We start from the raw sequence: 22,939 nt of genomic DNA on the forward strand, positions 1-22,939 counted from the left end.
GAAAGATCGACCAGTTAGACTAGAAGATTTCACTGCGATAATCACTAAGATGGTATATGATCTTCAAACAGATCAGCTAAGGATGTTAGAGAGAAGTCAGATAACTATAGAAAAATGATTTCTATAGATAATGTATTTTAAAATAACAAAATTTCTGCTTAACAAAACTATTTATATCAAAATCTTTTAATATTAAAATAATCGAATTATTTTTAAATCATTATACTTTTAAAATTTTATTTTTTAGATCTTTACATAAATAATCTTTTTCAATAATTTCACATATCATTACAAATATACAATAACCACGATTTATTTTTCTTAATCAAATTGAACGCAAACACAACACAAAGATCTCATTTTTTGGAAAAAAAAAAGTATTCTAATTGAAAATATAATCAGCTACGCAACATTCTCTAAGTAAGTTTTAAAATCAAATAAAATAACAAAATTATTTAGTTTTGATTTATTCTTAAATATGTAATTACGTTCAACATTTTATAAAAAGATATCGTTGTAATAGTGTTAATATATTTTTGAAAAATATTATTTAACACATCTATATTTTTTATATTTATTTGATATTATTTTTATTTACTTTTTTTTTAAAAAAATACAAAAATTTATATTTTTATAATCATTTGACCCTTTATCCTGTTTCAAAATATAATGTAAATCATGCATCGGGTCTTTGTAAATTGTGATGTGTTAAAAATGTTCTCCAAAACTATTCCGTAGTAGTTTATTCCTTCTAAAATCTCAACATGATTTTTTGGTTTGATTTATAACTCCGTTATAGTCACGGATCATGTGGTTTTATTTGAGTTTACAGTGAAGACACAAGAAAATATGTTTACATTTCATATAATTTAAACAACTACAATTTTTTTTCAGAATGCTTTTATTAGTTTCACCATTTTAAGGAACACATTATCATTTGCTAAAAAATATATGACAAATAAATACTATTATTTCACGTATGAATCTTGCTGTAATAGATTTTAAAATATATGACAAATAAATACTATTATTGCACGTGTGAATCTTGCTGTAATAGATTTTAAAATATATGACAAATAAATACTATTATTGCACGTATGAATCTTGCTGTAATAGATTTTAAAATATACAAGGTATGGAAATGAAAAAATAAAAATAAAAGAGTGATAAGATATTTTATTTTAAATCATGTACCCAATATATTATGGATTAAAAGATAATAATATACACAACTATTAAAGATATGCTACAAGGCATGCACGACCACACGAATTTGACTCGATAAATTTGTGGAGGAATATATAGGTATAGTAGTAGCTAGTTAATTGAAGGATCAAATCCAAAAAATCTATATTTTTTATATTAATAATATTCTAATCACATTCCCACACACCAATATCTGTATGAAAATTTTAAATCTCCAAATTTAAATGCATGACTTTAACTAAAAAATAACTCTAATAGTTGTTAACTGGAATATAATTATATGTAGCTGTTACTATTTAGTTGAAAGGAAAAAGAGTTAAAGTGAGGGACCGAGTTCATAATATTCTAATCAGGTTATGAATTTTAGGTTTAATTTGACCTTAGGTTTTATTAAATGGCAAAAGAAAATCCATAACTGCGAATATTTGTAGATAATATTTTAAATAAATATTAAATGGATATTTTTAGATATTTAGTATGGATATTTTATTATTTACTTACTTATGGGCAAATACTGTGGTATCTGACTTGCATGTATTTGTTATTAGCTGAATTTTATTTGAATATTTTTAAAAGAAATTCAAATAAAAGTACAATTATTAATAAAAATATTAATTATTATATTTTGAATATATATAATTTTTTTTATATTTAAACATGAGTATTTATAGATGCCTACAATTTTTTTAATACTTATGAGTATTTTTTTAGTGGATAATAGGATGTACAACATGACAGAGTTGTTTTGGACGGGTAAGAAATAGACAATATATCCATACCTAACTAAACATGTTATAATCTCTAGAGTCTATCAACCACACCATTTTAGTTAGATTTGACAATAATCTTAAATTAAATTTTTTTTAATTTGCTTTGATAATGATTTTTAATTTACGAAATTTATAATAAAAACATATATTTTAAATGTTAGGTTATGAAATTAATTTTAATTTTAAATATAATAATTTGAAATAAAAAGAATTATACCACGCCTATATATTTTAGTATTTTTTTTAATGAAATAGGTTAATTTATAGTTTGACTCTTTGACACATTTAATTAAAAGTTATTAAAATTAATGCACAAAATCTAAACACCATTTTTTTTAAATAAACTAAAAATAATAACTAACTTCTAAATTGTGATTCATTTCAAATATCTGCTTATATTAATATAAGTAATTCTTATCACTAATGTTAAGAAAAATATCATATCACAACATTAAATACTAACAACTACATTTTACTGAAAAACATACATCAAATTCGAAAGGGCACGAGATATATGATATTTATTTAATAGTTTTACAAACTAGATATGTTATAAAAACATTGTTAATTATAAGAAGTAACGCATCACCATGAGTAGAGAGTATGGGAAGATATGTTAAATTTCATATGCTATAAAAGTATTATAAATTATTAACAAAAATATAGGTGGTTTGACCGTAATTTTATCAAGTTACTTTTTTTTTTTAATTTGTCAAACTTAATTTGGTGTTTTTGTAATGTTCTTTTTATTATATTGATGTATTAATTTTTAAATATAGAAAATAGAAAATATTGTATAACAGTAAATGAGAATTATTAACCAATTTAAAAAATATAACTGCAATGCATTCTCTAAAAGAATGTTTATAAAAAATTAAAATTAACGGATACTATAATAATTTTATTTTATGAGAACGTCTAGATTTAGGAAATAAATAAAAAATTGTTTTGAAAAATTTAAGAAAAATTATATAATTTACATATGGTTATAAATGACCAATAATACATATTAATAAACGGACTCGGTTGAAACAGTGCAAAATGAAAAGTTTTAAATGCCTTAATTTTGAATTATATAAAATTAAGAAGGTTGGTAATTGTAAATTACTGTATATGTACGATTTAGTTGTTCTTTTTATTAGTAAAATTTCTAAAAGAGTAAATAGTTGTTTTTAAGGGAAGATAATGAAGTAAAGGAGTTTTGAAGCACATGAGAAACGTTGAGATCTGGAAAGCAAAGGTGTATCTTTTTGCAAATAGGAATAGTTAAAATGATAAATAATAAAGAAAGAGAGATAAGAATAGGTGTAACCCACTGATTGAGGCAGTGATAGTGGGCAGCATTATCGTAGACATTTTTAATGCAATTTTAATTTTATTTTATTGACGTTGCCATCACTCAAGTAAACCTTTCATTTCAAAGCTTCTCAGAAGGCCAACTCAAGTTTGCAATTTTGAATGAAATTTCCAAGTCTATTCAAATCTCATATAAAATTAAAAAAAGAATAATGAAAATTGAAAAAGCAAAAGCTTTAATTCCCAAAACGCCCTCACACTTAACCCTTGCTTTGTCCGTTTTTTCTTTTTCTTTTCCTTTTGGTACCAACCAAAACACCTAAAAAAACACCAGCCGAACCGGGCCGAATAAAGCACCAAAAGCGGTCATTGACTAGGCGAGTGGGACCCACGCAACTGACCCGGACTCCAACTCCAAATTCAACTCCATTTAATATTTTAAAAAAGGAAAAAGCAGCCACCATATTCTTTTCAAAACAAAACCATAAAAAGCTAAAAATAAATATTAAAATAAAAAATAAGAAACATGAAAACAAAAAGGCAAAATCAAAGTCTGTGTGTAATGGGCTAAGAATTCGGTCCCACGCGCCTGCGTCGTCAGCATCATTACACCGTACTCTTTCTTTCTCTCTCTCTCTTTCTTTCTTTTCTTTCTCTCTCCATTGTCCCCCTTTATATATAAGCCTCACGAGATCTCTTCGCCACCACAACCCGCCGTGTCAACTCTCGTTGAAACACCACCGATTAAACGTGTCTCTTAAATCTAATTCCCAAAACGCTACCGTTTTGGCCTTTCTTTCTAAGTATGGGTGATAGCGATTCCGGTTGCAAGAAGCGTGTCCGAGATGACTCGGACGATTCGGTTCTTGAATCGCCGGAGACTAAGCGACTCAGGGACGATTTACTCGAGTTCTTCGACGACGCCGACGATGCGCCTTCCACACAGGATCTTGACTCCGTCATGAAGAGTCTGCAGGAGGAGATCTCTGGCGTGACGTCAGGTTCCGGCGAGTCTCAGGCGCAGATCGGTTACCTCCTGGAGGCTTCCGACGACGAGCTAGGGCTTCCTCCTGCCGGAAGCTCGTCGGTGCCGGAGAATAAAAACGAGGAGAATGAGTTGATCCGAGTGGCGTCTGACTCGTCCGGAATCGGCGAGTTGTGGGAGTTTGAGGACCATATTTCAAGATACGATTCGTTTGATTTGGGAATGGGATTCGGTTACGAGTGCGATACTGCCACCGAATACGCTGCGTTTGAGAAACTTTTCGATCACTCGGATGTGTATTATGATTCCACCGAATTTTGTGATACATGGCGGCATGAGACGTTGCCCACACAATAGATATTTAATTAAAAGGAAAAAAGAAAAAAAGAAAAAGGTATTAGAGATGTACATATTTTTCACTGTTTTTTGTTCCCTTTTTTCGTGATGAAGGGAATTACAGAAGAAGTTTAGGATAACAGATGCAAAGGAAATTGCTTAGTTATATTTCTAATACTTTATGAAGGAAGTGTTTCTGACTGGGAACCATATGGACACAATTCAGAGTAAAGTGTTGGTATATTCACTGTTTTCCAGTTATTGTAATTACAAAACAAACTAATATTCTATTTTAAAAAATCTCTGGGATGATTATATTAGATGTGAAATTCAGACTCTAGATTTTAAATGATATTAGTATTATAGATAATTTCTTTGGTTTCAATTTTTTAAAATTATTTTCATCTGTTTTATGCTTTATTTTCTATAAAAAGGAGAACAATTTGGATTATAACTTCTTTTATTAAAAAGATAGCAGAATGGGCATTCTAATTTTCTAGAATAAAAGTAATATCTATGTCTACTTATATAAGTTTACATTTTAAAATATAGTAGGGATATTTTAGTTAGTACGCTTAAAACGTTGATAATTAATTCATAAAAAGTACTTCGATTACTTTTAATTTGTTTGAACATTTTAATATTAAAAAATAAAAAATGTGTAGAAATTTTACGTTTTCGATATTTTTGAATTCAACACAGTTATCATTTCTATGTTGAAATTTTACTCCCCACTGTTTTTCTTCCCTTTCTCGTGAAAAATAATCAATACAAGCGTAAAAAACCAAACGAAAAATTATACAAATTCTTCACTCTCAAACAGTTTTAATTTCGTTTATGTTCTCTTTCTTTAAGAAATTACATAGAAAGATGCAACTGTATACAAATTTTACACTCTCCTCTCCTAGTAATTTCTCTCAATCAAATACCATGTAAGTGAAGTACACTCTTTAAAAGATAATTGATGGATATTAACTTTATCTAAACAAAGGAGAAAAAACTGGAAATAATTTTAAGATTTAACCAGAAACAAATGTAAAGTGAAAAAAATATATATAGAAAAGAAAAGATGGAGGAGCTTATGAAAACCGAGTCGGAATATGTTCTAGAAGTTCTTTTTTAATCAATTTTGTGTTTAGTTTTTTATTTATTCTGTCTCTTCAGAACTACTTTTCAAAAGTATAACGATCATTTTAATAAATATCAATAATTGTTCAAAAATAACATAACAGCATATGAAATAATATATTTAAAAGTAATAATTTTTTTATATAGTATAAATTGAGTTTACGTGGACTTTTAACATAGAAACAAGTTTGGTAGACTTGGTTAATAAGAATATATATTGGGAGGTGAAAGATAGTTTAAATCGATTAAGAAGAATGACAATTATTGCACGTGATGATGAGATTGTTAATCTTGGAGGTAGACGAAGAAAGGAGGATGGTGGATTTTGGGCCTAACTTTTGTGTATTGCTTAAATTTCTTGCACATTTTACGTACCTGTTACTTGGGCCATTTTTGGTTGTAGCTTCTATAAGCTTTACAAGTGGCTGACACCTCACCGCACTTTAACAGTGGAATCCAATTCAACGGCTATTCAATTACTACAAAAGTGAACTCAGATTTACAAAATATACAAAAATACAAATGTTCTTGCAAAGTACACCTAAAAGAATTAACCCTTTGTATTTAGAAGACAGAAAAGGACGTGGTTTTAGGTTTCTTTTCCTTTTCTACATATTCTTTGTTATGTGAACCGATGGAGAAGAGTAATGGTAGGCATAAATGATAGGTAAACCTAACTGATCCAACACGACTTAACACCCAAATAAAAGAAAATGAATTAGATGGATTAATCTCGTTAAGGAAAATGATGCTGCACACCACTATTGAAAAGTATACTCATAATAAATGCTTCATTTACGTCACCGTTTTAGTTTAAGCTGTTTCAACAATGACCTTTTTTTCTTCTATTTTACATATATAGACCATTCCCTGTATCTGCATCAGTTCAAAGCTGCCATTTGGATCAAAGTCTTACCTATAGCTTATTTAAAAAGAAAAACTCTTTCATCATCAAGTTTTTAAAAGACTAATGTATTTCTGCTGTACTGTTGCGCTAAGCAAACTCGTTACCGGTTACATTTTTCTCACAATACATGCATGTTGAATAAATTGTGTATAGGTGTTATAATAAAAAAAATGCCTTATTTCAAAGTTATAATACGACTATTTAATTATATATGAAGTTATTTGATAGTAAGAAAGATAAATAAATATATGCTTTTAAAACAGTATAATAAATTTAATATAAACAATTTATAAATAGCTTTTCAAAAATGATTTTAATAATGATTTTGGTATGACGTATTCGATTTTTTTTTAATAATTTTTTGTCTATGAATACATCCTATAGGGGATAAATAAATTATGTGTAGATACACTATATATTTTTATTATTTTAATTTATAAAAAAATAATTTTCATTGGTTTATGCAAAAGGTGCTTGTATTTTCTCCGAGTCACACATAAAAATAATTTGGAAAATACTTCAGTGGGTATATTTTTAATTTTTGTGAAGAGAAATTATTACAACTAAGAGCAAAGAGGAAGAAAAATTCTATAGCGAAGGATTTTTGCAACTAGCTTCGGCCCAAGTCTGGCCCGTTAGATACGGGCCGAGTATGGATCATATCAGTTTATATTTATTGGCAAGCACAGGGTACTATTTTCCTTAAAAAAAAGTAGCACAGAATACAGTTTTGTTTTACCAGAGAAGAAGACATATTTGAGAAGGTGGACGATTATTATGAGATTTGAATTGCTGGTTTTTATTTTTAAATTTACTAGGTGATTTTTTTTTATTGTTGTGAAAAATGTGAATAATAGACCATTTGAATTGTTATAGTATTTTTCTTAAGTAAGTATCTTTATATCTGAGCATACACAAATTATACTATTTTTCAATATTTATGAAATATATAAATTTAAAAATCTACAAGTTACCTATTAAATGATTTAGTTCATCTCAAAAGTTTATTTGAAAGATAAATTTTATTTAACACCAAATACAAGCAAGAGTTCAGTGTTATATTTCAAAACAGTGAAAGCATAATTACTGAAATTTTAGTATATGAGTCTCATAAGTATAATAAAAAAATATTAAATTTATATTTATATATATATATATATATATATATATATATATTGAATATTTTATAAAACCCAAGATTATTTGTTCACAATGTACTCCAAATATTAATAAATATTTTCAATTAAATTTTATTTAATAATTTAAAATTATATATGTGTGTGTTTGTCAAACACATAAGAGCATATATATAAATCATCCTACTATTTAAAATAGTTAAGAAACTAAGAACTTTCTTATTATGATTTGCATAATCAAATATAAAAACAGAAAATATAAAGATAATAGATTAGTATTGTATTTGTAAAACATATATTAAAAAATAAAAACTAGGAAGAAGTCTATAATAGAAAAGTAAGTAGCAAGATAAATATATATTTTTTCACTCCGTATTTTAGAACTGGTGATAGTTTAAAAATAGCGAAACTCGGTTATTTTAATATTAAATAGTTTATATATAAATAGTTTAAACTAGTTTCATTATTTTAAAACGTATCATTTATTTATAAACCACTTTTTTAGAGTTCTCTATTTTCTCTCTAAGAGTTTTAACTCTTGAGTCATCTTTTTGTCGATTAGGAGGTGCCTAATCGACCACAATGACGAGGTCTACATTCCTTTCCGATCATTTTCTGCAATAGAGCAAGTAAGTTTCGGCTCCTTTTTGCTCTTAAGCTCTTTGATCAAGTCAATGCATGGAAGGTTCCCTTATATGTGTGTCTTATGATTTTTTTTAGCTTCTTGGTAAATCTAAGGTCCTAAGAACTCTTTTCTTTTTTCAATTTGGTGATTTATAGGTATTTCTAGAAATTCCTTGTCTGAGAAGTAATTAGAGTGTTCTTAAAGCTGTGTGTCGTCGGTGTAAGGTAATGGAAACTAGTTTTACTTTATTTGTTTGATAGACGAGTTCTAATTAATGTTCGTATGATAAATTATTGATCGAATTGTGAAATTGTATTGGATTGAGAAATTTAATACGTTGAGTTGATTGTATATAATATGTGTTGATGTGAAAACTAATTTAACTGTGAGGTGCAATGTGATTTTGATGTAAAGCTTGTGCGTGATGAATTTAAAGACGTTAAACTGGGTAAAGTAGGAGCTGTCAACTTGTGTAAAGCTTTGTTTACATTTCAGCATAAGAAATAGGTAGTTTTTAGGTTAGAAAGAGAGTTTTCACCTATCAAAACCCTTCCCTTAATGACCATATTAACCCTTCCTTTAACTTTATTGTGCCATCAGATTATTCATTGATATCTAATTTAACGCTCAAGATGTATATAGATCGACATGAAGGAGGTGTTGAAGATCTCATATTGATTAGAGTTAGGTAAGTTTACATTATATAAGTATATATAAACTTCACATTATAAGTCAGTTTTGTAAGATTGAGTTAAGTTTTAAAATCTACAAGTTTGTAATTATACTATAAGAAAAATTTATGTAATAGATAATAAGTATAAAGAAGAAGAAATGAACTAATGACAGCTCAATGATATTAAAGTAATCACTAACGAAGAACACCATCTAATTAAAAGAATGCTAATTGATTGCGCAACATAAATAAGTTTTGAAATTGTGGTGAAAAACTCAAAATGGAAACTAAAATTAAATCCATTATAAAGAATGGAACATCCAAGCTAATTTATTGTTAAGTTAAATGGAAATACAAGTTGAATTATATTGGTTAATGACAAAAGTTTATTCACATTAGTATGAAGTGAGTTATGTATAGGTGTTTAATCTCTCAGCAAAACAAATATTGCGAAAATGGTAATAACTATTACAAACAAATAAAGGATGACAAATGCATCAACTTGGATTTTAATTGATTTTTTCGTGCCAATGATGTGCATATACAAAAACTACTAACTAGGTCATGTGCAAAAGGATGTAAGCATAAGGTCCATAAACTTCATAGTAATTTATGTGGGTTAAAACAAACTTTAGTTAAACAAAATCATATCTTATTACCAAATCATTTAAAAAAAATTAGAGCAACATTTTTCTATAAATATAGTTCATATACATTTTTAGAATGAGTTCTTAGAAGTTTGAATAAAAAAATTTGGAAACCATGAAATAAGAAAAAGATATCTTCAGACGGAAACACACACATAAGAGAAAAAATCAAATAAAATTACACAAGAAAAAATTTAACGTAATTCGACGCTCAAGACGTATATTTACGAATACTCAGACAAAAATATTATTTTTCAATATATAATAATTTTTTTGGAAAAAAATGTAAACTTTCGTATATATATATTTTTTACAACGTGTGGATAAAACTATAAATCTTATACAACAATTTTTTTTTTTATAGAATTCCAAATATTTTCATTCAATTTTTTCTTGACAAAATTGCAAACCTTTTTTCTAATTTTTTTTAGACAAAATTGCAAATAATTCTTGTACAATTTTGTTGTGACAAAACTACAAACCCCTTTATTATACACAAATACCCAAGTACCATGTACACCCAAGAGATCGGTTAAATTGGTTAACTGATCTCATATCAACCATTTATTTTGACAATAATGTTCTTTTGCTCATTCTTTATACACGTAGACTTTGGTAAATATCCACAAAGTAACTATTATTATTTGAATAATACAAATGCTAGAAAAAATATCTGTGACTATTCTTCTGTTTAAAAACAAATACTAATTTAATAAGAAACACTTTGTTTATCATAGTTCACGAAATGAATTCAAACCCTCAAATTGAATAACTCACAAATGAGTTTAAGGTTGGATTGAAAAAAATATAATTTTTTTAGATATAGGTCAATGAATCATGATTCACTTAAACGAATTCAAATTGCGTTTAATGGGTTATATTTTTTTTCCACTTTAATTTTAGTTTAATAATTGTGTGTCACAAGTTAGAAAATAAAACTATGCTTAAATGGGTTATATATATAGTTTTTAATAGGTTAAATATACTATCATTAATATTTTTATATTTATTCTTATAATATATAAACAAAATTGAAAACCAGAACCCTGTCAATTAAAATAAAGTTCCCAAATACCAATTACGATGAGATTAACCATTAACAACATTATACTAATTTGAAAAATCACTACAACAGCTTTAAAATTAAAGTATTTCCTAGATAATTTGAAAACAAAGGAAATTAAAGAATTAAATTATTAGTTAGGTATTGTCGAACAATATTTGAAACCATGTATTATTAACTTAATTTCCTTATATGGAAACTTTTTATTTTGGTTAGCTAAACTGGTTTGTCTCTTTATACGGTGTACTTTTATAAATCAATACAATATTTTTTCACGAAGACCCTATAAATTATTCCACAAATTCAACACATACATATTTTTATTTAACATAGAGCTACTATTATAATTATTTGTTAAGAAACCATGAACAATATTTTTCATAATTGACATATTAAAAAAATGTTAAAATGGGATCACATTATATATATTTTTAAAACAAAAGAAGAAAGGTTTCTTACATAATATATTTTTGAAAAACATTTTACCATTATTAGTGGTATATAACAAATTTAATGAGAATTTGTTAATAAGATTATTTATTAAAAAATAATATTTAAATTTATGTTTTAGAAATATAAATTTATTGTAATATTTTATACATACAAAATGTCCTAAAAGTACATTTTTATTTTTATTTAAAATTTATAAGTGACAAAATCCCTTAAAAATATCTTTGGCATCATATTTTGTATTTTTTTGAGAATGCACATCCAAATATATTGACGGATTATTTAACCTAAAAGCCCAAGCGCGTGAAATCATCCCAAAGTGTCGATAGTCTCACTCAAATACTGCCTATTAGCATTTTTTAGATAATATAAATCCTATTATATATATTTTTATTTACTTAGCCATGTAATATAAGTGATATAAGAATAATAAATAAACAGGGATTTATTATATGTAGGAGAGAATAGATAATGGACTATAATAATAATAACAGATTAAATATATTTAAGGTTGAAAAAAAGAAGTAATAATATTAATCTTTATCTTAAATAATATATAAACAAAATATAGAAGAGAATAGATAATTGATTGTAGCAATAATAACTCATTAAACATATTTAATGTTGAAAAAAACAAAAACAATAATAGTATTAATCTTTATCTTAAATAATATAAAAACTATTATTATACAGTGATCCATAACAAAATCTATGATATTAATCTTAAAAAATAATAATAATATTTATCTTAAAAACAAACACATCATCTAAAGATTTATAAAAGGTTTATAGTAAGACACAATACAACACACAAAAATCTAGCTAATTCTCTTCATCTCAACTCCCATCCATCTTTCTTCCACGTTAACCCAATTCTTCTGCATAGTCCACGTCACCAATCTAGCAATTGAAGATCCGCGTCTAATCACGCTCCAAAAAGCGCGTGATAGTCCTCTTTCAACCACTAACATAAACTAGCATATTTTCGGTATATCATATCATATCTCCAATTATTTATTTATTTATTTCAGTATTTATTTATTTATTTCAGTAAAAGGAGGTTTTTTCATCACATTGTTACGCTTTGCTCACTCTCTCTTGTTCCTTTCTTCTTTACAAAGTTGTCATTGGTGTCTTCGGATCGGCGGAACTTTACCGTGCCGGCGTGACTTGACGCTGTTCGTGGCGCCTTATTACGATAGCGGTGACGAAGATGAAGGTTTTCGTGAAGACTCTCAAAGGCACTCACTTCGAAATCGAAGTGCAGCCTCAGAACACGGTTTGTTACTCCAGACTTTGTCGATTTGGATTTCTTATGAATTTGGTTTTTCTATTTAGGTCGGTAATTGCGTCCCGTTCTTGAATTGTCCCAAAAGTTTCCTCTCCTTTTAGAGCCCTGAAATTGAGTGTTAATTAGGGTTTCGCTTATTTGAATTATAATTTAATTTTGATGCCAATTTGGATTTAATTTATTACTTGAAAGTTAATTCCTGCTTTTTCGGAGTGACGATTGATTTGGTATTTGGAATATGCTGGAAACGAATGGAGTGTGTTATTCTCGTCATAACATTCTCTAACTAGATAACCTTATTTTTAATAACTTTTGTCTTCCGGTTCATTGCTCCTGTGAATTAGTGGCAAACTTTTTTATCGATGCTCCTCTGGATTCTATTATTAGTGGGAGATCTTTCTAATAAGTTTGGGATTCTTGGCATGTGATAGTGAATAAGTTCTGCATTGACAATATCTGGAGTATTACTTCTTAGGAATATCAAACCAGTTTGTACTATAAGAAGAAATCTTGATAAGTACACATTTTAATTTCTAATTGATGCTCATATTTATGGAGATTTAAATACCCGACTTATCTTACTGCCACCGCTAACACTTGCTCCAAAACTGACTTATTACCTTATTGTCAGAATGGGTGTTGTCTTGGTAACTAGGACTGCAATTGATATGTGAATAGATATGTGTGAATAATGAGCGTTTTTTAGTCTTTTTCGGTGTTGCACGCTTCTAACAATGGAATTTTTCAAAATGCTTGATATGACCTAAATGTGGAGTTCTATATCATCAAATATGTCAACGCTTCATCTTTTAATTTTATGGGCTTTGTGATTCACTTCTACTTTCTTCTGGTTTTTCTTAACATCAATAACTGATTTGTCACATTATTTTTAATTGTGGATATTCTTTTCAGGTTTCTGAAGTGAAGAAAAGTATTGAAACTATTCAGGGTGCAGATGTCTATCCTGCTGCCCAGCAAATGCTAATTCACCAAGGGAAAGTTCTGAAGGATGCTACTACCTTGGAGGAGAATAACGTAGCTGAAAATAGTTTCATTGTAATTATGCTATCAAAGGTAGTTTTCTTTGGTTCATTTATTTTATTTTATCTTTTTTTTAAATGATATTATGTTGCATATTCTGTTTCACCATTTTATTAGTTTATGTTGCCCTAAATTAGAATTATGTTTAAAACATGCTAGAGTAAGAGCACTTCTGGTGAAGGATCTACTACTTCAGCTGCACCATCGACCAAGGTGAGAACATTTTTTCAATGTAATAAGTTTTTGCAATATTTCTATCATTTAGGCTTTACCCTCTCATGGGACATGGTTAGACAAGCATAATGTCTCTTATGCATCATCTAAACATTCTCTAAAAGTTATGTATTCATTGCAGACACCACAGACCAGTGCACCTCCTACTTCAACAGCGCCAGTGTCAACAGCGCCTCAAGCTCCAGCTGCAACTGAGGCACCGTGAGTGGCTAATCTTTCTAGGATATTTTTTTATTTGTTTAGATAAATGTCAATTTGAACTATTTTAATGTGTATTATGTGCTATGTAAAGGCTTCATTTCAATTTGACAGGCCGGCAACTGTTTCTGCACCTGTATCTACACCTTCAGTTCCACCTCCTGTTTCTATTTCTTCAGGAACTCCTGTGTATGTGTTTTGCTTCCTGCCATGTGTGGAGTGTAGAGTTTAAAGTTGCTGTTATTTTTGTATCCTGAAAGACAGAACTCTTCAACTTGCTTGATTCTTCTCTTCGATTTTGTTGCTAAAAGAATGTCTTTTTGAAGCAGGGAGGGGTCTGATATCTATGGGCAGGCGGCATCCAATCTCGTTGCTGGAAGCAATTTGGAGGGAACTATTCAGCAAATTATTGACATGGGTGGAGGGAGCTGGGACAGGGATACTGTTGTCCGTGCTCTTCGAGCTGCCTATAACAACCCTGAGAGAGCTGTTGAATATTTGTATTCAGTATGTGAATTTTAGACTTTAAATACTGTGCTTGATGATTTTGTCCTCCAAGTTTCTCGGTCATTTATTTAGCTTAGTTTAGTATAGTAGTTATTTGGGTGGAAGGTGGACTCTTTTCTTTTGGGATATTTTCTTGCCATCTTTCCTTTTTTAATCCAAATATCATTCATCAACGTTAGGGTATCCCTGAACAAGCTGAAGCTCCACTTGTAGCCAGAGCGCCTGCAGGTGCTCAACCCGCAAATCCTCCTGCCGCTGCTGCTCCACAAACAGCACAACCTGCTCCGGTTACCTCAACTGGGCCTAATGCTAATCCTTTAGACCTTTTTCCGCAGGTAGCTATTACATTTTTTTATTATTGAAGAGAATGAAAGCTTTGGGTTGTTGTATATTGAACTTTGTGTAACAGGGACTTCCCAATGTGGGTTCTGGTGCTGCTGGTGCTGGCTCATTGGATTTTCTACGCAACAGTCAACAAGTATCTATTATCTTTCTCTTCATTTACCTCTGAATTTCTTTGCTTCATAGATATGTTTTAAATAGATATTTCAATTATGTTCATTTGCATTTCAGTTCCAAGCCTTGCGGGCTATGGTGCAGGCTAATCCACAAATATTACAGGTTTTCTTCTTTGCTCAGTAGTGTATCACTGTTTCATATGCTGTCTTCGTAGTTCCCTGATTCTTGTTCTTGCTGCAGCCTATGCTACAGGAACTCGGCAAACAAAATCCTCATCTTATGAGGTTGATTCGAGATCATCAAGCTGATTTCCTTCGCCTGATAAATGAACCTGTGGAAGGTGGCGAAGGGTAAGGGATCATCATCTGATGTTTTTTTGTAATTTTGCGTTTGTGTGTGGATAGGAGGGGAAGGTGTTGTTATCTTTTCTGACTATCTTTTTGCATGTTCACTGAATTATGTTTTGCATTTAATGTGCTTCAGGAATATATTGGGGCAGCTGGCTGGTGGCATGCCTCAAGCAGTGACTGTCACTCCTGAGGAGCGCCAAGCTATTGAACGTGTAAGTTTGACTTTTTGTTAGGATGTGATGTATATGCTGATAGTTATAGTTTGTTTAAATGACATTATCAGTGAGTACCTTTTAACAGACGCCAACTGTTTCTGGGGAGCAGGAGCGGCTAACATGTTGATTAGCTCTTGTGTCGTCTAAAATTTATAATAATGAGTTGTGGTTTTTGTTTTCAGCTTGAAGCAATGGGTTTTGATCGTGCGATCGTATTGGAGGTGTACTTCGCTTGTAACAAAAATGAGGAATTGGCTGCCAACTACCTTTTAGATCACATGCACGAGTTCGATGAACAATAGATCTCGTTTCCAATTTGCCAAATTATTTCTTTTCAACTTTTTCTCTCAATGGGTCTTTGTTACACTCCATGTTTAATGAGTTCATGTTTGATAATGACAATCTCAAGTGGATAAGTTTTAGCCTCTCCTTTATTATTGCCCTTGTATTTATCATTTCCTCCCTGTCCCTCGAGATTTTTAGTATTCATATACATAGTTGTTTGCCCCCATCTTATATTTGGGCCTTTGTGCATCCCATCTACTTCTAACGTTTCTCATTCTGCATGCTTTTTAAGTCCCTAGTTCATCATAGATGGCAAATTAATCCTCTATGGAGTACGTGCAAATAATTTTAAAGTAGTTGTCATGTTGAGTATTGTAAAAATTAATACGTATAGGTTCGGAATTAGTTAAAATGTTATGAATTTATAAAAAATCAAATAAACTATATTCTGAAAGTTTCTTATCATACACTTTTTTTCCGTTAACAGTTATAAAACTTTTGTAACTTTGTACGAGGTGACGAAGAAATGAACTGGGATAACTGTGTATAATTAATGTAAACATGATTTAACTTGTAAATCAAATATGTGCCTCGTTCAGTGTACTTACTGCCATGTAGACTTCAATACAAAGCCACTGGTTGCAATAATTAATTTGAGTTTTTGGTTTCTGGAAGTATAGTGGCTATTGTTGTTTGGTCTACAAAATAATTTGATTTGCAAAAATAGTCAAAATAGATTTTGATCTGACACGCGGTTTTAAGTAGTGTTGACCCGTGTTGTTGGAACTAGTGATTGTTACCCGTTGAATCACCACCGCTCCTAAAGACTCCGACACGTCATCAACTTTCCCTGCCTGACCAAAAATCGGTAGTACTTTTTTTTAGTCCACCTATGCCTGACAAATAATTAGTATTCTGATCAATCCATCTCCCTCATTATATGTTACTCATTCTTATCCACCTTACAAATTACCAAGAATAAATAAATAAATAAATAAACCCAATGTTAAGTATTAGTGATGTTTTCAATTGACTTTTATCTTCCTGAATGCATAGTTATTCCTTAGACCTTTTCTATGATGTGGGATGCATATTATTTTTGTTAGACCTCCGTAATTATGAAAGTTGGAAGCTTTATTTTGAGATAAGAATTGTTGCTTACATATATGATAGGAATCTAAAATATAACTGAATATGTACACCATAAATTATTTTACATTAGCTAACTATTATATGTTATTTTCTCATATGATAATTGTTATGAATCTATTTAATATAAGAGCACAGATAAAATTGCATGTTCATGAAATAATTTAGTAACTGCATAAATGATTTGGATCATGTTTTATTTTGAAAAAAAAATATCTTTCGTATATTATCATATTTCGTAAATTTAAATCTGTTTTAAAAAACTTTCGAACCATACTTTTACGTGTGTTTCATCCTACACTTCCAAGATCTCATCCTGCACTCTAAAAATTTCACTTTTAACCTTCTGACATCTCATCCTGCACCTCCAACTTTTTCAAAACTTTATTTTTAACTTTAATAAATATTTTTTCATTTTCTTTTCTTTTTTATTAAAAACAATCTTCACTACCTTAATAATAATTTAATTTAATTTATTTTAAAATTTAAATATTATTTAAAATAATTTTGTATTTTAATAATTATTACAATATAATTTATATTATAATAATAGTTATGTTAAAAACATAAAAATAAAATAATATAAATAATAATAATAATAAATAATAAAAATAAATTTGATTTAATATATTCAAATATATTAAATTATAATAAAATATTAAAATAAATTAAATAATTATTAAATTTTAAATAAAAATGAAAATTTTGAAAAACTTATTTATATATTAAAATCTATAAAATATGTTAATACTTTGCTTTTTCATTTAAAATTTAATAAATATTAAACTTAAATAAAAATTATAATATTACTTATTATATTTTTATATTTTAATAATTTATATTTTTAAAATAGTTTTATTAAGAAAATTGAAAAATAATAACTAAAATAAGAATAAAAATAAAAATAAAAATCATATTAAAATCATATTTAATATATTTAAATATATTAAATTATATTAAAATATTAAATTAAATTTAATAATTATTAAAATTTTAAAAAAAAAATTTAAAAAATTTGTTAATCGGATATAGATATCCGATAAGTTATAAATATGATATTCATATTCGAAAAAGAATGGTTTTTAAAATTTTATTTTATATAAATTTTAATAATTATTTAATTTAATTTAATATTTTAATATAATTTAGTATATTTAAATATTTTATTTAATATAATTTTATTTGTCATATTTGATAAATAACGGTTTTAAAATTTTGTTTATTATTTAAATTTTCATAATTATTTAATTTAATTTAATATTTTAATATAATTTAATATATTTGAATATATTAAATATTTTATTTAATATAATTTACTTTTTTGTTATTATTTTTATTTTTAATTATTTTATTTTTATATTTTTAATATAATTATTATTATAACATAAATCATATTTTAATAATTATTAAAATATAAAATTATATTAAATAATATTTGAATTTTAAATTTAGTTATTATTAAGGTGATATAGAATTCTTTTAACAAGAAAAAGAGAAAAATAAGAATATATTTATTAAAATTAAAAATAAAATTTTCTATAAAATTAAAAGTGTAGAATAATAATGAGACTTGAGAATGTTAAAAGTGAAACACTCTACTTTTACAAGTGTTACAAAACTACAATAAAAAGGGAATGGGCTGGGCCGGGGCCCAATAGAAAGAGGCATGAAAAGAAGGCGATGGCGCGCGAATGTTGAATACGAAGGGAGCAGGAAGTTAGCAGCGGTGGACGGTTGTCTTTCACGAGTTTGAGGGAAATGAATTGAAAGGAATCTTCTGGTAGAGCGCATTTGTAGCGAATGTTCCCTCAGCGTCTAAACACGCGCTTTCCTTTTTACCATTGCAAATTCGACTTCCAATTCCTTTTTGACATTTGAGACGTTCGCAAACACATTGAGATTAAAGGAATCGATAAGCGATCCAGCGATCCAGCGATCGAAGGAAGAATAGGATGCCCGAGATGGACGAGGGCGAGGTTATAGAACAACCTCTGACGGCCATAGCAGAGGCGTTTGAGGAGCTGTCGAAGTGGATGAAGGAGAATAGCGACGGCCGCCACATTCGCCTCGACAATTTCTGCGAGGTCGCCTCTCTCGTCTCCGTTCTCTTCCGTTGTCTCGGCCTCGCTTTCAAATTCGCTGAATTGGAATACGTCGCCAAGGTTTCTTTTCCTTTCTTTCTTTCATCATAAATCGTACTTTCTTCTCTTCAAACTTCAAAACTGCCACATCAAATTGACCGTTGTGGTCCTCATTCGATAAAGTCATATGTAGTTATTTCCATTTAACTCTTTTCTTTAACAAATTACTCTAACGGACTCTCTGTATGAATTTCATACAGAATTGTATAATTTATAATTTTGAAGATAATCTCGTGGAATATCAGTGTGATTTGTTTTTTTCTAATTAATAACTGGTGGTTTTTGATTTAAGGAGGAGAGTTGGGTTTTCATGACGGGATCAATCAGGTTACGGGGTTTTTTTTTTTCTGGAGAATATGTATAGTGTCGAATTGTGTCTCTAACAAAATTTATTTGGAAGGTGGATATTTAGGAAAATAAACAAAAAGAAATCTTGTAGTTTTATTTTGTTTAAAATGTTTTTTTAATAATTGAATTCCAGATTTGGACGAATGAACACGGGATAAATGGTGCATGTGAAAAATGATAAAACTGAAAGTCATGATTGCAGAATTTAGTTTTTTTTTTCTATCTCCCTTTTCCTTGAGTTACTCCTTGTGGTCAAAATCATGTTATCTTTGCTTTTTCCTTTAATTTTTTTATATCATATTGAATTGGGATTCTTTGATATCCTCCTCCCCATCGTTCTTAATGGAGATGCACTCAGAAAGTCCGAGTGGTGTTATTGCAATTAACATATAACATTGGTGGTAGCTCCTACATTTTACTTCAGGTTCATGTTTGGTGATTTCTTTGATACACATTCAAGGTTTTAAATATATTACTCCAAAAGCTTTTCTGTTCACTGTTTTATGACACTTGATCCATGCTGGTTGTGTAAAACATTTGGTTTCTTCAGAGTTAATTTTCATCCAACTAATTTCTCTCTATATTCAGTGCATCATCTCTGCTTTACCTCCCAAAATTTTCATTTCATCGGGTTTTCTTTCTCAATTTGAATTTCTGACATGGTCCTAAAGTTATGAATTACGATGTTGATATGATCAGCTAGAAGGACTATTGGAAGCATCAAAGACATGTCCCACTCTACAAGATATTCTTGAAGTTGATGTTGGCAATGATACAGTGAAAACCTCTGGAAGCTATTCCCGTAATCTGCGTAGAGTTCGACAGGGTCTTGATCTCGTCAGAGCTATATTCGAACAACTTTTGTCTACTGAGTAAGAAACCCTTTTTGTGTACAAAAACATAAATACAATGCTGAATTTTCCGTATGAAATATTGGAAAAGAAATTATAATAGTACTTTTACACTATAATTCTTTATACAATCATTGGGCACCATCTCTCACCAGCTTTTATTATTATTTTTTAAATACAAAAGTTAGCTTTTTGTTAAAATCATTTTTCACCTATAAAGACTGTCAAATGAAAAGAACCTTTTTCCGAAAAGAAAAGATTACCGTTTTCCTGTCTGTTTAGTTTCACCTGCGTTGAATCACAGCTTCATAAATTCTATCATTTTGTTTTCTTAATGTTAGTGCCTTGTGGGTAGTTGTGGCATCTGATTTGTAGTTTGGTATTTTCAGAGATTCTTCTCTAAAAGACGTGGCTTCAACAGCTTATGGGCAGGTATGTGCACCATACCACACATGGGCGGTACGAACAGCTGTGTACGCTGGGATGTATACACTTCCAACGAGAGAACAACTTTTGATGAAGCTCAATGAAACAGGTAATTTGCATTGTTTTATTATGTTCCCTGGTGTGCTTATTAAGTATATATAATCAAATATATGATATATTTAAATAGTTATATTAGTGATGGAACAGAATGGGTTGAATATAGTGTTGTTTGTATAGATATTGATTTATTTAAAAAATTTAAGTTGTAATAGCTTTTTTTTTAAAGTACGGTTTGACTTTTCCAGAAACTGTCCGGTGCATTTGTTAGAATTTTAGTTTAAGATTAAATATGTTTTTCTCATTTGAAAATAGTATTTCTCTTAAATCTTGATTTAATTTAATCGAATAAATTTAGTTATTTTTACCCAATTTTATTAAATTTACTTGATGTTTTAAATACTGTTTTATGATATATTCGAAAGATCAAATAAATTTAAAAAAATTTAGTTAAAAAAATTAAATAAATACATTGAAAGATTAAATTAATTTAAAATTTTAGCAAAAATTGATTTTAATTTAAAAAAAAAAACATATTTAACCATTTATTTTTATAATAGTTATTTTAAAATAAGTATATTTTTAGTTAACTTTAGAAAAACATACATTCACATTCATTTAATATATATATATATATATATATATATATATATATATATATATATATATATATATATATATATATATATATATGACAGGAGTAAAATAGTTATAAAAAAATAAATTTTTATCCTTAAAAAAAATAAAAGATAGTGAAGCATAATATTAAATAAATATAAAAAAATTGTGCGTGTCAAATAATTGTTTTTATTTCTAAATAGGCTAATGATAAGAGAGAGAGAGAAAATGAAAAAACAATAAAATCCTACTAGAATTAAAATCACTATTACTTAATATCCAATTAAATTTTTAGAAAACATTTGTTCCGACGTGACAGATAAGGTCCTATAAGCTCATGGAGTGAGCTAATCTATTTCTATTCAAGAGAATACATTGAAAAAACTAAAACCCTATGTATGTTGGCAGTTATTGTTTAAAAGTTATCACTTACTGTTCAAAGTGTCGTTAACCCGAACATGTTAGTCATCTTTTGAATTTTCTATCTGAACTTTATAGACAACTTATTACTATTCGCTGTATACTTGAATTTTATTATTGGCTTACATTTTGGTGTTAAAACAACTTACCTTTTTAGCATATTCTATTTAATTCTTTTCAAATTTATTAAAAGAATTATTTGCATAAATTCTGATGTGAGCAAAGGGTTTTTAAACAAACTTTATCCTATTATCAGTTAGATAGATTTTTCTTGTTCCAGTCCATCTCACAGAGCATCATATAAATGTTTTCGCAGAGCAATCAGCCGAGAAGAAGATGAAAAGGTATATTGCTGCCTCACTTCCGATTATAGAATACATTGATAGTCTGTACCTTTCTCGAAATATTACGTTGGACTGGTGAGTTTATAAAAAGAAAAGAGAAAATCTACCAAGTTGAATGCCCTTTCTGTTTATTAGAAAGGCAGTGTCGTGGCTCCGTTGTTGTATATATCAGCAACCTAAGTACACATGCTTCGTTTTTTGTACTATATATATAAAAGATGTAATTATGTTAGTTCTACTCAACGGCTCTTGGCCCTTTAGAGATACCAAATAGATTTGTACTAAATTACTAACAAAATGCATGTGAAATTTTCAGCTGGTTTTTAGTTTTTGTGTTTCTGTATGCACATATACATAATTTGTTGAAAAGGGGGCATTGAGTTCTCGCTCCAAATCTGTACAATTGGCTTGAAATTTGAATAATTTCCTTATAATAATGAAATAAAACATTCATAAATGACAGTGTACAAGTTTAATTAAGCTTACACCAGTTCATTTTTTTTATGAATGGTTTAAAAGAAATATCCAAATAAAAACCATAGTCATCTGACTTTTGGCAAATGTGTATTTACGTCTATTTGCTTATACTTCAAATCAATTTACGGTAAAAAAACGGAAAAGGGAAATCATGTAGTTCAAATATATATAAATGGTCAGAATTATGAAATTATGTCAGTAATGTTCAAATTCAATCATCCAGAATGACTTTCACTTTCTCTTAGGCCTTGCCCTGTTTAAATCAACTGTGAATTTCCTTTTAGACTAAGAATATGTAAACAATTG

The 22,939-nt window shown here is 28.5% G+C and overlaps 3 protein-coding genes across 3 annotated transcripts; all 3 read left to right on the top strand.

The window, feature by feature from the left end:
• The first annotated feature begins 3,818 nt into the window (after positions 1–3,818).
• On the top strand, positions 3,819–4,800 carry LOC124843201 (uncharacterized). Its single transcript, XM_047319865.2, has one exon. The coding sequence runs from the start codon at positions 4,078–4,080 to the stop codon at positions 4,612–4,614; it is 537 nt and encodes a 178-aa protein (XP_047175821.1). The 5' UTR covers positions 3,819–4,077; the 3' UTR covers positions 4,615–4,800.
• A 7,482-nt stretch (positions 4,801–12,282) lies between these two features.
• Positions 12,283–16,033, top strand: LOC124843198 (ubiquitin receptor RAD23d-like). Its single transcript, XM_047319863.2, has 12 exons — positions 12,283–12,501; positions 13,426–13,587; positions 13,714–13,767; positions 13,910–13,989; positions 14,101–14,175; positions 14,316–14,493; positions 14,673–14,828; positions 14,903–14,971; positions 15,067–15,114; positions 15,193–15,302; positions 15,436–15,514; positions 15,700–16,033. The coding sequence occupies exons 1-12, from the start codon at positions 12,436–12,438 to the stop codon at positions 15,817–15,819; spliced, it is 1,197 nt and encodes a 398-aa protein (XP_047175819.1). The 5' UTR covers positions 12,283–12,435; the 3' UTR covers positions 15,820–16,033.
• A 2,604-nt stretch (positions 16,034–18,637) lies between these two features.
• On the top strand, positions 18,638–22,482 carry LOC124843212 (Glycolipid transfer protein (GLTP) family protein). Its single transcript, XM_047319876.2, has 4 exons — positions 18,638–19,113; positions 20,140–20,312; positions 20,681–20,826; positions 22,129–22,482. Exons 1-4 carry the CDS (start codon positions 18,904–18,906, stop codon positions 22,233–22,235), a joined length of 636 nt encoding a protein of 211 aa, XP_047175832.1. The 5' UTR covers positions 18,638–18,903; the 3' UTR covers positions 22,236–22,482.
• The last annotated feature ends 457 nt before the right edge of the window (positions 22,483–22,939 follow it).

The sequence above is a fragment of the Vigna umbellata genome, chromosome 8, assembly GCF_029865625.1.
Source record: "Vigna umbellata cultivar VRB3 chromosome 8, Vumbellata_1.0, whole genome shotgun sequence".
NCBI lineage: Eukaryota > Viridiplantae > Streptophyta > Magnoliopsida > Fabales > Fabaceae > Vigna > Vigna umbellata.

Bases quoted from the DNA above. Each gene is read 5' to 3' on its own strand.
- LOC124843201 (XM_047319865.2), top strand. From the start codon at position 4,078: ATGGGTGATAGCGATTCCGGTTGCAAGAAGCGTGTCCGAGATGACTCG.
- LOC124843198 (XM_047319863.2), top strand. From the start codon at position 12,436: ATGAAGGTTTTCGTGAAGACTCTCAAAGGCACTCACTTCGAAATCGAA. The intron at 13,990-14,100 runs GTGAGTGGCTAA...TCAATTTGACAG, and splicing joins CCAGCTGCAACTGAGGCACC to GCCGGCAACTGTTTCTGCAC. The intron at 14,972-15,066 runs GTATCTATTATC...TTTGCATTTCAG, and splicing joins TTCTACGCAACAGTCAACAA to TTCCAAGCCTTGCGGGCTAT.
- LOC124843212 (XM_047319876.2), top strand. From the start codon at position 18,904: ATGCCCGAGATGGACGAGGGCGAGGTTATAGAACAACCTCTGACGGCC. The intron at 20,313-20,680 runs GTAAGAAACCCT...TGGTATTTTCAG, and splicing joins GAACAACTTTTGTCTACTGA to AGATTCTTCTCTAAAAGACG. The intron at 20,827-22,128 runs GTAATTTGCATT...ATGTTTTCGCAG, and splicing joins GATGAAGCTCAATGAAACAG to AGCAATCAGCCGAGAAGAAG.